The 15,472-nt window shown below is 45.1% G+C and overlaps 2 protein-coding genes across 2 annotated transcripts; both read right to left on the minus strand.

Annotated features, from left to right (window-relative positions):
* LOC109947397 (uncharacterized protein K02A2.6-like) lies at positions 4,408 to 7,533 on the minus strand. Its single transcript, XM_020557356.1, has 3 exons — positions 7,221 to 7,533; positions 5,274 to 6,110; positions 4,408 to 5,069 (listed from the first exon to the last, which is right to left on the minus strand). The coding sequence occupies exons 1-3, from the start codon at positions 7,531 to 7,533 to the stop codon at positions 4,408 to 4,410; spliced, it is 1,812 nt and encodes a 603-aa protein (XP_020412945.1).
* On the minus strand, positions 7,750 to 8,895 carry LOC109947398. Its single transcript, XM_020557357.1, has 2 exons — positions 8,787 to 8,895; positions 7,750 to 8,591 (listed from the first exon to the last, which is right to left on the minus strand). Exons 1-2 carry the CDS (start codon positions 8,893 to 8,895, stop codon positions 7,750 to 7,752), a joined length of 951 nt encoding a protein of 316 aa, XP_020412946.1.

The raw sequence follows: 15,472 nt of genomic DNA on the forward strand, positions 1-15,472 counted from the left end.
TCTAGGGATATCACGCCAGTCTCAAGCATATTGTTTTTCCCATTTTAAGTTCTATTATGAGCACGGGCTATTGCAGCTTGACAATCCCGTTCTCTTGCACCCAATGACCCAAGGAAATTATGGTCCAAGAAATAAATGTTTGTGCAAATAATCTCACGGGAGAATATTCGCTTCTAGATCCTTCAACCTTCGATCTTCCTTCTCTCTCTTCCTCGATTCCTGTAAAAAAGACTGGAGTAAATAGACCACACCCGGGGGGTGTTGGCCAAAGGCCCTCCGATGCCTAAGTTAGTTCGAGTGTTTGTAGGAAAACAATAGCTAAGCAAAGGGTACGGAGTTTTATGTAGGGTGTAAACCGGGTGGCCGGAGCCGTGTGTGGTGGCCGGAGCCGTGGGGAGAAAATATGGAGAATGGAGAGGGAGAGAGAGCTTCGGGTATTTTTCTCTGGTATAAGGAGTAGGTTTAGATGTACCTTGAATGATGAATGAGGTCGTCTATTTATAGGAGCCTCGGGGCTAGGGTTTCGTAGGAATGGGCCTGATAATATCTGAATTAAATAGACATTATCTCTTAAGAAGATAATATCTGATTTAAATGATATTATCTTCTCTTTATTGTGATAATATCTTAATTAATGATATTATCTCTTTAAATAAAGATAATATCATATTAATTAAGATATTTATCCCAATTAATTAATTAGCCAGATAAACTGATTTAATTAATTAATTAAAGAGATAATCTTCTTTTCCACGTGGCGTGCCCTGATTGGAGACGAAAATATATGCTCCCACAAATGCCCCCAGCTTCTGCATGGCGCTTGTGTGGCATGTAGGAGATGAAATTATTTTTTTCGGGCTCTCCAACTGTGTCTGGGCTTTATTATGTGAGTTGGACTCCTTCGCAGATTGGATTTCCAATTGGTGTAGGCTTCTGACTGTTGTTGGAGTTGGATTCCCAGTAGGAATGAGTTTGTGATTCCTTCTTGACCCGGGTTGTCCAACCTGTATAAATACAGGGCTTCTCTTCACTCTTTCTCATATCGCAAACTTAACTTCTCTACCTTCTGGCTTGAGAAAGATTTTGGAGAATTTGTACTGCTTGTTGAGGAGAGGAGTTGCCGTGCATCCCAAGTAAGTCGAGCCTATAAAAATATATATGTATGTATATATATATTTTTATTTTTATTTTGCAGCACGGAGATGGTCCAGCATGAGTTGCAATTCGTGAGCGATAGCTGCCAAATAGCTGGGGAATTGATGCTGGGATCAGATGGAGCATGATGTGCATGCTGGTCTTGGTGCTACATGGCCTGGGCTGGAGCATATGCGTGCTGGGCCTGAAGCAAGGGCGTGGAGGAGGATGGTGGTCTGCCCCCTGCCGAGGATGTCGAGAGATGGAAGCAGAATGGTCCGGACCCTGATGATCTATCTGCTGAACAGGATGAGTGCTTTGCTGAACCCCCAACAGAAAGGAAGGCCGATGTCAAGTCTTCGAGAACTCCAGCTACTTCTTTGCGGGCGAGGAATGTGTCTCCGTTGAGGAAGAAGCCAAGGTTCCCTTCTGCTGAGAAAACCCAAGTAGGAGCTATTCCCGCGTCATCTGCCAGAGTCAAACATCTTGTTGGTGCCGATAGCAAGAAGATTGGTGGTATGCGCAACATTAGGGATGTTCCCCTTAAGCCTCTTGCTGATGAGTTTGGAGATCGTGATCTGCTCCGCGACGTAGTTCGTGCACGGTCCAGGTCACCTGTTGAGAAGCCAAGAGATGCTGATTTTCCTCTCCGAAGTTCGGGTCGTCGGCACCAGTCGAAGAGTGGAGGTCGATGTGCGAGGTCTGCTCATCCATCCAACCATCATGATCCAACTGTTGAATCACAAGCAGTCAAGGGTGGAGTCGATTCATCTTCGTCAGTTCCTTTGGAAGTAAGGTTGGCAGAGGCTAAGAAAGCAAGAGAGTCATCTGCTCGGGGAAAAAGTTCTTCTGCGACATCAGCGGCTGATCCAAAGGTGGACAAGCCTAGCCCTACAGGGGATGCAGGCGTGTCTGATCTGCTCAAGACGCACTTTCTATCAAGTCCATCCGATTGTGCTGAGCTGGTTGATCAAGTCCGTCAGGCTGGTGATCTCGGTACTTTTTCAAGTCTTTCCTTGGAAAAACAAAGAGAAGCAACATTTCATCTGCTTCAAAAAGGAGTGGTTTTTGCTGCGGAGACCATCCGGAACTCGTCGTCTGCTGTTGCCCCCTCTTCTGCTCAGCTTAGTGAGTTGGAGAAGAAGAATGCTGAGCTGGCTAGCAAGCTTTCTGCCGAGCAGACTCGTTATGAGAAGAAGACGTCTGATTTGCGGGCGATGATATCTGAGCTGAAGAGTTCCCTTACTGAGAAAGATTCCGAGATGAGCTCTTCTGCTGTTGACTTGGCGAGTCGAAAAGATGCTTATTTCCGCCTTGAGCGCAAGAATGTCGACATCTCTCATAGTTATGACAAGCTTTTGGCTAGATTTCACGCCTATCATAAGTCTGCTGAAGAATCCAAGTCCGATGCTGTCATGGATGCGTACAAGTTGGGCTACTTGGACTGCACAATTGGATATGATCCCTTCTATGCCATTGGAGATGAAGACATCGAAACGCTCTATCCTGACTTGCCCCCTGTGAAAGGTGAGGAGGCTAATGCTGCGAACACCGAAGGGGCTGAAGAGCAGGTGGCTGAAGACGCGGTAGCTGAAGAAGATGGAGCAGAGGATGATGCAGCTGATGAGGTGGCGGCAGACGTCATAAATCATGCATGTGGAGCTGCTGAGAGCGTGGCTGATCAGGTGGACGCTGAAGAGGCTGCAGATCAGGGGTCTCCTGCTGGAGCTTCGGAGTAGACGAAGGCTTCTTTATTTCTTTTCAGCTTTTGTAGTCTGCTTTTTGTTTAGAATAATTGGTCTTGTTTTGACCATCTTCTTTTTGTTTGAACTTGGCCGGTTGGTCGCTTTACTATGGAAATTTCAGTCTTTATTTTTTCAACTTCAATTTGCACATTGTCTTGTAAACTGCTTGAGTAACCGGTTAGTGTCCTGCTGTGTATTTCCCTTGGAATTTCGGCAAAAGCCAGGGTCCCCCTTGAGGGACTCCGGGCGTGTTCTGCATTTTTCCAGAAAACGCTTTAAGACGCTTCTGGTCGTTGCCCTGCGTCTCCCTTAGGACGCTGCTTATGGACAACTGTCTGACTATCCTGCCCCCCTTAGGAAACGGATAGGAACCTGGATACCTCCCTTAGGAAATTCCTGGCGCACCCTGCAACCCCCTTAGGATGCTGCTTTGTGGGCTGCGTCTCCCGAAGGACGCTTTTGGTCGTCGCCCTGCGTCTCCCTTAGGACGCTTTTTATGGACAACTTTTTTGACGATCCTGCCTCCCTTAGGAAACGGATAGGAACCTGGATATTTCCCGCAGAGAGCATGGTGACCCCCTTTTAAGAAATTCCTGGCGCACCCTGCGTCTCCCTTAGGACGCTTTTTTAGCGGGCTACGTCTCCAAACGGACGCGTTTTGTCGTCACCCTGCGTCTCCCTTAGGACGCTCCTTATGGGCAACTGTGTGACTATCCTGCCACCCTTAGGAAACGGATAGGAACCTGGATACCTCCCTTAGGAAATTCCTGGCGCACCCTGCAACCCCCTTAGGATGCTGCTTTGTGGGCTGCGTCTCCCGAAGGACGCTTTTGGTCGTCGCCCTGCGTCTCCCTTAGGACGCTTTTTATGGACAACTTTTTTGACTATCCTGCCTCCCTTAGGAAACGGATAGGAACCTAGATATTTCCCGCAGAGAGCATGGTGACCCCCTTTTAAGAAATTCCTGGCGCACCCTGCGTCTCCCTTAGGACGCTTTTTTAGCGGGCTACGTCTCCAAACGGACGCATTTTGTCGTCACCCTGCGTCTCCCTTAGGATGCTCCTTATGGGCAACTGTGTGACTATCCTGCCTCCCTTAGTAAACGGATAGGAACCTGGATATCTCCCTTAGGAAATTCCTGGCGCACCCTGCGTCTCCCTTAGGACGCTTTTTTAGCGGGCTACGTCTCCAAACGGACGCGTTTTGTCGTCACCCTGCGTCTCCCTTAGGACGCTCCTTATGGGCAACTGTGTGACTATCCTACCTCCCTTAGGAAACGGATAGGAACCTGGATATCTCCCTTAGGAAATTCCTGACGCACCCTGCGTCTCCCTTAGGACGCTTTTTTAGCGGGCTACGTCTCCAAACGGACGCGTTTTGTCGTCACCCTGCGTCTCCCTTAGGACGCTCCTTATGGGCAACTGTCTTTTGTTGTGGCACATTCTGGAATTTGCAGTAGTTGCTTCTCTTTTTCAGAAATGTGCAGTACTCAGTCGTCTGCTGGGGACTGAGCAGGTATGAGGAAGCGTCATGGATAGTATCTTTGGAGATGGTAGGCGTTCCATTGTCGCGGAATCTCCTTCCCTTCCATGGTGTCAAGCGTATAGCTTCCTCTGCCCCCGGACCGGCTGATTATGTAAGGGCCTTCCCAATTGGGTTTCATCTTTTTAGATCCTTGTCTTTGTGCAGTGATGAAGGCCTTTCTTAGGACAAGGTCGCCTGGTTGAAATTGTCTGATCTTGGCTCTTTTGTCGTAGTAAGACTTCAACCGCTGTTGATAGGAGGCGACTCGGACAATGGCCTTCTCGCGCTCGCCTTCAAGTAAGTCAAGGTTGAGTCTCATCTGCTCGGAGTTCTGCTCAATACTGCCCACTTCGATGCCTATAGAAGGGACAGTGATGTGAGGAGGAATGATCGCTTCAGTTCCATAGGCGAGGGAAAACGGGGTTTCGCCAGTTGATCTTCGCTTGGTGGTGCGATAAGCCCATAGTACGCCAGGGAGCTCATCTACCCATTTTCCTTCGGCGCCTTCTAATCTCTTCTTTAGACAGTCCAATATTATTTTATTGGATGCCTCGGCCTGGCCGTTGCCTTGAGGATATCTTGGGGTAGATAAATGCTGCTTGATGCCGTACTTTTTGTAGAAGGCAGTGATCTGCTTGCCGATGAATTGCGAGCCATTGTCGGTGACTAGTGATTGTGGGCAGCCAAACCGGCAGATAATATTTCTCCAGATAAATCGTTCCACATCATCTTCTTTAGTAGAGAATAGAGCTTCGGCCTCGATCCATTTAGTAAAGTAATCAGTGGCGACGATCATCATTTCTTTCTTGGCAGGTGCCGTTGGCATGGGGCCTACTAAGTCGATGGCCCATTGCATGAAAGGCCACGGACTGTTCTGCGGATGGTAGATTTCGGCAGGCAGACTAGGAACTGGTTTGTACCGTTGGCAGCGATCACATCTTTTGACATATTCAGTAGAGTCATGGCGCATAGTAGGCCAGAAATAGCCTACGTTTAGAGCCTTCTGGGCGAGTGACCTGCCCCCAGAGTGGTTGCCACACTCGCCGTCATGAATTTTGCAAAGGACCTCAAGTGTTTGAGGGTACTTTATGCAAGTGAGATGAGGGCCGGAGTATGATCTGCGAATGAGCTTGTCGCCCTGCATGTAATATCTCGCGGCTTTCTGTTGGACCTTCCTAGCTTCGGACTTATCCGTTGGCAGATTTCCATTCACTAGGTAGTCGATGATGGGGTCTTGCCAGCTGGGGTCTTCATCGATCTGCATTGAGTCGATTGGCTCTATTTCTTCGATGCTTGGTCGGTCAAGGTGTTCAACTAGGATGGAGCGTCTGAATTGGGTGTCCAGTGATGATCCTAGGCTTGCCAACGCATCTGCATGAGTGTTCTCTGTCCGTGGAACTTGTTGGATGGTGAAAGTAGGAAATTCTTTCAGAAGTCCTTGGACTTTGTCGAGGTACTGGATCATTCTTGGATGCTTTGCCATATACTCGCCTGAGGCTTGATTCGTGATCAGTTGGGAGTCTGAGTAGATGGCTAATCTCTTGATCGTCAGTTCTTTTGCTAGGCACAATCCTGCGAGCAATGCCTCATATTCTGCCTCGTTGTTTGAAGCAGAAAAGCCTAGTGTGATGGCTTGTTCCAACAAGGTTCCGTCTGGGGTGATTATGACGACGCCTGCCCCTGATCCTTTATGATTTGATGCTCCGTCTACATGCAATTGCCACATGTCGTTAGGTAGGTTTGAATCGGCAGGGGAGGTGTCGTCTGCTTTTTCCTTGCTTTTCGTGACCATCTTCTCTTCTTCGGCTGTCGGAGTAAACTCTACAACAAAATCTGCTAAAGCTTGGGCTTTTATAGCAGTCTTCGGCCGGTAGAGGAGGTCGTCTTGACTGAGTTCGATAGCCCATTTCATGAGTCGCTGAGAAGCGTCGGGGCTGTGGAGGATCGATCTCAAAGGAAATTCTGTTATGACAATTATCCGGTGTGCTTGGTAGTAGGGCCTTAGTTTTCTCGCGGAAACTACAAGCGAAAAAATGAGCTTCTCCATTTTCGGATAGCGAGTCTCTGCATCAAGGAGAGCTTTTGAAGTGTAGAATACCGGATGTTGTGCCCCCAGCTCTTCTCGGATGAGAGCTGAGCTGACAGCTGAGTCGGACACCGCCAGGTAGATGTACAAGTCTTCGCCTGGTATCGGTTTTGAGAGTAAGGGAGGTGAAGTGAGGTAGGTTTTCAAGTTTTGAAAAGCTACTTCACACTCGTCATCCCACTTGTCCCTATGTCCTTTCTTCAAGGCTTTAAAAAATGGCCTGCACCTGTCGGTAGATTTTGAGAGGAATTGGTTGAGGGCTGCCGCCCTACCCGTTAGACTTTGTATCTCCTTTGTTGTGGCAGGTGACTTCATGTTGAGTATAGCCTTGATTTGATTTGGATGTGCTTCAATTCCTCTTTGGGTGACTAAGTATCCCAGGAATCGGCCGGACGAGACTCCAAACGTGCATTTGCTCGGGTTCAACTTCATGTTGTATTTTCGGAGTAGGCTGAATGCCTCGACAAGGTTCTTGATGTGGTCTGCTCGCTCGGGAGCCTTGACTAGCATGTCGTCTACGTAGACCTCCATAGTCTTGCCGATTTGCTCCTTGAAAATTTTGTTCACCAGCCTTTGGTAGGTTGCTCCGGCGTTCTTCAGCCCAAAGGGCATGACTTTGTAGCAGTATGTACCTCTTTCGATGATGAAAGAGGTTTTAGCCTTGTCATCTTCATGCATCATGATTTGGTTGTAGCCGGAGTAGGCGTCCATGAAGCTTAGCAGTTGGTTGCCGGAAGTTGAATCGACGAGCTGATCAATTCTAGGCAGTGGAAAGTTGTCTTTAGGGCATGCCTTGTTGAGGTCGGTGTAGTCGACGCACACTCTCCACAGACCTTTATCTTTTTTTGCCACTAGAACAATGTTCGCCAGCCATTCTGCGTAGGAGACTTCTTCGATGAAACCAGCAGCTAGAAGCTTATCGATCTCGGTTTCAATGATGGCAACCCGCTCGGGGGCGAAGTTGCGTCTCTTCTGCGCCACAGGTTTGATGGCTGGGTTGACGTGTAGGCGATGGCAGATGATCTGGGGATCGATGCCAGGCATGTCGGATGGCGACCATGCAAATACGTCTTTGTTGTTCCGGAGGAAGGCTGCAAGCTCTATCTTTTCCTCATGGCTTAGGCGCGAGCCGATCCGCGCTTTTCTCTCTGGCTTGTCAGGATCAAGGGGTACTAGCTCAACGTCCTCTTCGGGCTTCCATCCTTCTTCAGGAGAGACCTCCGGACGGATTCCCTCGACTTGGTCCTGATTCTTTGATTGCTATTGGGGAGTAGCTATTCCCTTTCCTTTCTGGTCTGCTCGGCCGTCAGGAACGGGATCTGCTTTCTCATCTGCTTGTTCTACTCCCTTTAGATCTGCCTGATTTACAGGGAGGAACTGTGTTTGCTTGCCTTTCTTCAGCCCTTGAGCTGAGCATTTTCTTGCCATTGCTTGATCGCTGTTGATCTGGCTGATACCGCCCCCAGGGATTGGGTAGCGAATCTTCTGATGTGTGGCAGAGGTGATGGCGTTGATCTGGCCGATCCATGGTCTGCCTAGAATGCCATTGTAGGGTGAGATCTCATCAATGACCATGAACGTTTGCGAGCTGATTACAGGTGGAGAGTAGACGTCGAGATCTATCGTGCCCACGGTAACCGTCGTTGCGCCATTGAAACCAGTCAGGGACTTGGCTGATTTATTGATCTTTGCCTCTAAGCCCATCTGTTGGACGACTGCCAATTGTAGGATGTTGGCTGCACTGCCCTCATCTGCATGGACTCGGTCGACCATGGCCTGAGCGATTTGAATGCTGATGACAAGGGCGTCGTTGTGCGGTAGATCCAGGCCGATTAAGTCTTTCTTTTGAAAGCCGATCACGGGATCGTCTTCTGCCAGTGAAAAGCTAGTTGAGACTTGGGAGATCATAGTAGCCTGTTTGATCTTCCTCTTCTTTTCTTTGTTGGTCAGTCCGGACTTCTCAGAGTCGGCTAGGATTGTGTTAATCCTTATGACCTTCTGGGGTGGCTCCTTCGCGGTATCGCGGTCTTCTTTCTGCTGGATGGCCTGCTTCGCGATGAACTCCGTGCAATGTCCTTCTCTTACGAGTTCTTCGAGATGCGCTTTCCAAGCAAAGCAATTATTCGTATTGTGCCCATGTGTCGCATGGAAGGCACAATATTTTCTGGTATCCCTCTTTTCCGGATCTCCTTTCAAGGGTGGCGATTTTGTTCTTCACTTGGGCTAGAATTTGATGTATGGGGATAGAGAACTTGGTGTAGTTCTCTTTCGTCGTGGCCTCTCTTTGTGGGCGTGACCTGCCTTTGTCTTTGTCCCTGCTGCCAAGCCTGTAGCCTCTTTGTTCTGCCCGTTTAGCCGGTCGATCTTCCTGCTCAGTGGACTTCTTCGCGGCGATTCGATCGTCATCTCAGAGTGCGTAGCGTTCTGCGGTCGCAAAGACCTCTGCTAGAGTCTGGCTGGGAGTGATAGTCAGCTCGCGGTATAAGTCATGTTCTGCTGGAAGACCTTTCTTGAATGCAGAGGATGCAATTTGGTCATCGCACCCTACGATGTTGGCCTTTTCTGCTTTGAACCTCTTGATGTAATCTCGAAGGGATTCCTCAGGCTTCTTGCGCAGGTTGAACAGATGGTCAGGGTTCTTCTTGATCGTCCGATAAGAAGTGTATTCTTTAGTGAAGACGTAAGTAAGCTCCTTGAAGCTGTTGATCGACCCGGATGGCAGGGTATGGAACCAATCTTGAGCTGCTCCTCGCAAAGTCATTGCAAACACCTTGCACATTAGCGCGTCTTCGGCTTTGTAAAGGATCATAAGGCTCTTGAAATGCTTCAGATGACTTTCAGGGTCGGAATCGCTTTTGAAGCATGTGAAAGAGGGCGTTGAGAATCTTTTTGGGGAGGGGGGGGGAGCCTGCTCGATTTTGGCGGTGAAAGGTGAGGAGTTTGCTTGGTCTACCTCAATGCGTAGTGCGTCTTCGAAATTTCCGCCAATCTTTAAGTCTCGAAGTCGGTTATTCACAAGCTTTTCAACGTCTTCTGCACGCATGGCTAGTCGGTCATGTTGATGACCTTCGCGATTTAGACGATGCTGATTGACTTCGTCATTGGCTTGCGAGGGTCGACCTTCTCGGTTGCGCTGTCTAGGCGGCGTGTTGGTGGACTGCGCTTGCGAAGGATTTCCAATAGCTTGGTGACGAGAGTTGGTTCTTCGAGAGCGAGTAGCGGAGCGCCTTTCTTCACGGTCCTTATTGTGATGATTGTCGAGTTGACCTCCCTGGGGGCCTATCCTTTCGTGAATATTTCTCTGTGAGCGGGCAGCAGAGCGCCTTTCTTCTCGATCCTCGTCTCGATGGCCGTCAAGTTGACCTCCCTGGGAGCCTAGCCTTTCATGAACGTCTTCATGCTGGCCCAGGCGAGCGTGGATGTCAGGTCTTGGGCCCAGCCTATCGCGCACGTTGGTCCCTAAATTCAATCTGGATGGGAAACTTCGTCTGCTCTGAGTGTGGCTTGCAGATGCTTGCGACATGTCCGCGAGCTGATCTCGTTGTTGCGCATTTCCTTGTCTGCTCACTCCTGCTCGACCTGCTTGGTTCCCACCGAACTGCCTATCGGCGCGTTCGTTTATCCTTCTCTCTTCGCCCTGTTGTCCAAGGCCAAGGTTTTGAGCCAAATTTATTTGATTGAGGAATTGCCTCATCAAATTGTTTTGGTCGTCCATTCTCTGAGTTAGCTGGTCAACTCTCAGATTAAGGTCTGCTTGACTTCGTGGATCGGGAGGAGAGAAATGTGTAGAGCCTAATTGCACACGGGCTAGGTTTTCGTTGGATGTATGCGTGGGAGCATGCGTCGAGCGTGGAGGCAATGGAGGGAATGGTTGAAGTTGCTCCAAGATTGGGCCAAAGTCGACGATGGTAGTGAGCCCAACTGGATGTGAGGTTCCACCATGCTCAACGATGGTGCTATGAAGGTGGCTAGGTCCGGCCATGGGGCCTTGAGACGGTACGACGGCGGCGGAGGCCGGTACGGTGGTTCCAGTCACACGGGGTGGTTGTTGAGGGTTCATGGCGGCGAGAGGTGGTGGGGCCGCCATGTCGATCGCGGGATCGTGGGAGGAGTAGCTTTGGGCCGTCACGGATTGAGCCATAGCGGCGGTTTTGCTCCTCGTGCGCTTGCTTCCAACCATGGTTGTTTGGAAGGCTTCGGTGGATTGGAAAATAGGAGGAACGGATTCCTTGAGCACGCGTTGAGTATAACTCGCACTCTCAATGAAAGCACCAAATGTTTGTGCAAATAATCTCACGGGAGAATATTCGCTTCTAGATCCTTCAACCTTCGATCTTCCTTCTCTCTCTTCCTCGATTCCTGTAAAAAAGACTGGAGTAAATAGACCACACCCGGGGGGTGTTGGCCAAAGGCCCTCCGATGCCTAAGTTAGTTCGAGTGTTTGTAGGAAAACAATAGCTAAGCAAAGGGTACGGAGTTTTATGTAGGGTGTAAACCGGGTGGCCGGAGCCGTGTGTGGTGGCCGGAGCCGTGGGGAGAAAATATGGAGAATGGAGAGGGAGAGAGAGCTTCGGGTATTTTTCTCTGGTATAAGGAGTAGGTTTAGATGTACCTTGAATGATGAATGAGGTCGTCTATTTATAGGAGCTTCGGGGCTAGGGTTTCGTAGGAATGGGCCTGATAATATCTGAATTAAATAGACATTATCTCTTAAGAAGATAATATCTGATTTAAATGATATTATCTTCTCTTTATTGTGATAATATCTTAATTAATGATATTATCTCTTTAAATAAAGATAATATCATATTAATTAAGATATTTATTCCAATTAATTAATTAGCCAGATAAACTGATTTAATTAATTAATTAAAGAGATAATCTTCTTTTCCACGTGGCGTGCCCTGATTGGAGACGAAAATATATGCTCCCACAATAAAACTGATTTAATCATTTTTTACTTCTCCAATATCAAAACACTATTTCGGTTATTAAAAAAAATTTAAAGAAACATTTAAGATAAAGCTGAGAAACCAAACAACCACCACCATTATCCGATAGAGGGAGGCAGAATTATCCACAGCCAGGAGAACATGACTGTGCAGCCTGAATATCACAATGCATAGACACAGACAAAGCTGACCTCTTCCATAAAGGGATATCTGACTAGATATTCTCGCAATGCAGACATTTCAAAGTTGGTTTTCTTCCATTAAGGGACATAGCAAAGATGTTGTTACACCACTTGGCCTCAAATTTATAATTTATTACAATGACATTGTAAATAAAATAAAATAGATAAAATAATAACAAAATACATATGGCATGTAGTCAAAGATCTCTATGTCATTATTATTTTGTTACTATTTCGGTCTTTATTCATGCTTGAGTAGAATAATAGTTTTTATTCCACTACCACCCCACCTCTTTCACCGCTACCTACCCCACCATCACCCACAAACCACCATTGCCATCACCACTGTCATCACCCCTAAACCCTTTGTTTTTTAAGTGTTATAAACTCCATTAAAATCAATAATAAAACTCTAACAAACAGAGTTAAAATCTATACACAAATTCAATCAAACTCAATTAGATTCAATTAAACTCCATCAACTTTATAACTCTTTTAAAATAATTTAAATCTAAATTGAATACACCCTCCTTAGTGTATGTGATAGACCCCTCTTGTAGTTGAGATTATTGCTTGTATTCAAATATAACTAATCAACATGTGAGTATCATGTGACTTAGTAGCTAACACTAGAGGTTGTATTATTATAATGATCTTCGATTTGACTAATATTTCCCAAGCTCGTCGTTAAATGAAGGCCTAAAAAAATTAGAGGATGTGAATATTGTACTACATTACTAGTGAGTCCTCCAATGGATCTCTTATAGCTCCCTCTGGATTTTTGTGTGAGTGCATGTTTGAACGCTTGGAAATTATTTAAGACAGTTAAGGTTTTGTTTTTAAGGAGCTAATATTCGAATTCTAAACGTTTTCTTTTTGGCCAAAGTTAACTTAGGAAGGGAGAAGGGGGTTTTATTATACAACTATTACATACCAAGATGTCATGAGACTGCTAATCAAGGCTCTTTTTTACTGATCTAAATCATATTGTTCCTCAACCAAAAAAAAAAGTGGCGACTGCGCCATTCTCGGGAGACATATATCACTATGTCATTTGGATCTGCCCTTGAGAAATGGAACACTTCAATAATAGTAAAATGACGTACCTTTATATAGGAAATATATGATAGCAACAAATTCAATATAATTCCAAAGCCTTAACTTTTGCTGATCTCTCACATAAAATTTAGGGATAAAAAAAATAATAAAAAAAGTATGCACTTAGTATTGTTGATGTATCATATGTTTAATTGGTTTTTACGCATTTTTGAAAAAGAGTTTTTGTGTGGTGACAGCACCATGTAGCACTATATAGGATAATCATACGTACCGTAAGTCCCCATCACCTTCGATGTGTCGCTCCCTAGGCCCTAGCTTTGGACAGTCATTTTGTCAGAGGATCAATCAAAAGTTCATCTCTGACATAGTCATTTTGGACATAGCTTTGGACATAGTCACTTAGACACAGACAAAGCTGACCTCTTCCATAAAGGGATATCTGACAAGATATTCTCACAATGCAGACATTTCAAAGTTGGTTTTCTTCCATTAAGGGACATAGCCAAGATGTTGTTACACCACTTGACCTCAAATTCATCCTGGATGTCTATTAGAAATATTTCCATTAAGGTACTCATATATCAATATAAAACTTTGATGCTTTATGAATCACATTTGAGTCAAAAGCTTCCCCAAAAGGATTTAAGGGTCCATACCTTTACACCAAGTTTGGAAGGAGTACTGCTCCATCCAATAGATAGAATTCTATTCTGCTCTAGTATTATAAAGTGTATCACCCTTTGTTCCTCTCATGATGCTCAAAGGAATTGTTTGCTAATAATGTAAGCAGATCATTATGCTTTGCAGTGTAAGTTAGGTAGCATCCGATCTACTCTTAAGATTGTTGGAAAATTTTGGTTGATGGATGCTAGTTTTCTTGCAAAACATCACATAAAATAATTGTTAATAATTTATAATTTATTTGCATTGTAAATAAAATAAACAAAATAATAACAAAATACTTATGGCGTGTAGTCAAATTAAGGTCTCTATGTCATTATTATTTTGTCATTATTTCGATTTCCATTCATGCTTGAGTAGAATAATAGATTTTTGTTGAAGTATGTAGTCACTATCCTTAAGATAGATTTCGTCCCTTGGAAATGTCTCAATGTAAGAAGGTTGTATAGCTCCCCACCCTCCTTTATGACGCGTTATAATTGTTTCTTGAAATTTGATGGCTAACGTCAAAATAAACAAATGAATTTGCAAAAACGTTGTCATAGTGAAGAGACATGGTTTTTCCATAGTTGCAGAAACTTTGTGAGAACTATTTGGTCTGGTGGCAATTGTTGTACCCATAATTTTAAAGAAAAATACAGCATATTAAAGAGCTTTTACACGAGAAAAAGGAAAGTTTCAGAAAGATTCAGAGGGTTGAGATGAAAGTTGTATATTTCATTGATGAATTTGGTATACAATAAAGCTGCAGACTAAAACCCTAATTGTCCACTGTGTAATGCGAGTATATATATATATATATATAGCCATACAATCGTGTGTATTCTAGAACAGTATCGAAAATATACAAGAGGTTCCTTGCTAGCTGTCTTGACTACTTAAGTGATGAGTTTCCCTTGGAGAAGAGAAAAAGAAGGAAAATAAATATTAAAATAAAATAAAAGAAAGGATGGGAAAATTTGAAGAAAATGAATGGAAGAGAAAATGAGAAAAATTCTCCCTCATGCATGACCACCAATTAGTTAGGAATGCTGGCTATAAAAGTAGTAGTTGCCTTTCTTTCAGTTCAATGCATCCCTTAGAAAATCAAAACTTAGACAGTTTTGAGATAAGAAAGCCTCACTTGTGTGAGAGAGAAAATCCAAAAGAGAGTTTAGCCACCGGTGTTTGGTGATATTATTTTTGTATTCCCATTATTTTTCTTAGTGGAAGATAGAGTGTTAATTTTGCCCATTTTATTTACACAAGGCTAGGAGAAGTCAGAACCTGGGAGTGCCATATTTATTTATTGGCTCTTTGAGTTTGTGCTATCTTTCCCAACAAGTGGTATCATAGCCAATAAATAAGATGGAGGAGTCATCGTCATCATCATCAGCAACAATGTTAAAATTGACCGCATCCCATTACTCCATTTGGAAGCCAAGAATGGAGGACATTCTTTACTGCAAGGATTTGTGTGAGCCCCTTCAATTGCTAGGACAAAAACCAGAAAGGAAGTCAGACGATGCATTGAGCATTATGAATAGAAAAGCTGTCAGACAAATTCGACAATGGGTGGATCAAAGTGTGTTCCACCATCCACCATGTGGCACAAGAGACGGATGCATACAAATTATGGACAAAATTGTCTTCCATGTATGAGCAGAAGACCGCTCAAAATAAAGCATTGGTTATCCGACGGTTGGTAAACCTTAAGTACAGAGATGGTCGAAGTGTTATTGAGCATCTCAATGACTTCCAAGGTTTGATCAACATGTTGACGAATATGAAGATAATACTTGATGACTAGTTACAAGCACTAGTGTTACGCAGCTCTTTGCCTGATAGCTGGGATACACTAGTAGTATCCTCAACTAATTCAGCTCCTCAAGGTGTTTTTACATTGGACATAGTTAAAGATAACATGTTCAATGAAGAAGTAAGGAGGAAAGAACAAGGTGTAGTAGCCGAGTCAGAAGCCCTCGTCTCAGAGCATCATGGAAGAACTAACAATAGAAAATTCCATAGGCGAGACAAGTCAAAGGGCAAGTCAAGAGATGGCTCGAGAGGAAGGTCCAAGACAAGAAAGGACTTAGAATGTTACCATTGTGGCGGGATAGACCACATGAA

This window comes from Prunus persica, chromosome G2 (assembly GCF_000346465.2).
Source record: "Prunus persica cultivar Lovell chromosome G2, Prunus_persica_NCBIv2, whole genome shotgun sequence".
NCBI lineage: Eukaryota > Viridiplantae > Streptophyta > Magnoliopsida > Rosales > Rosaceae > Prunus > Prunus persica.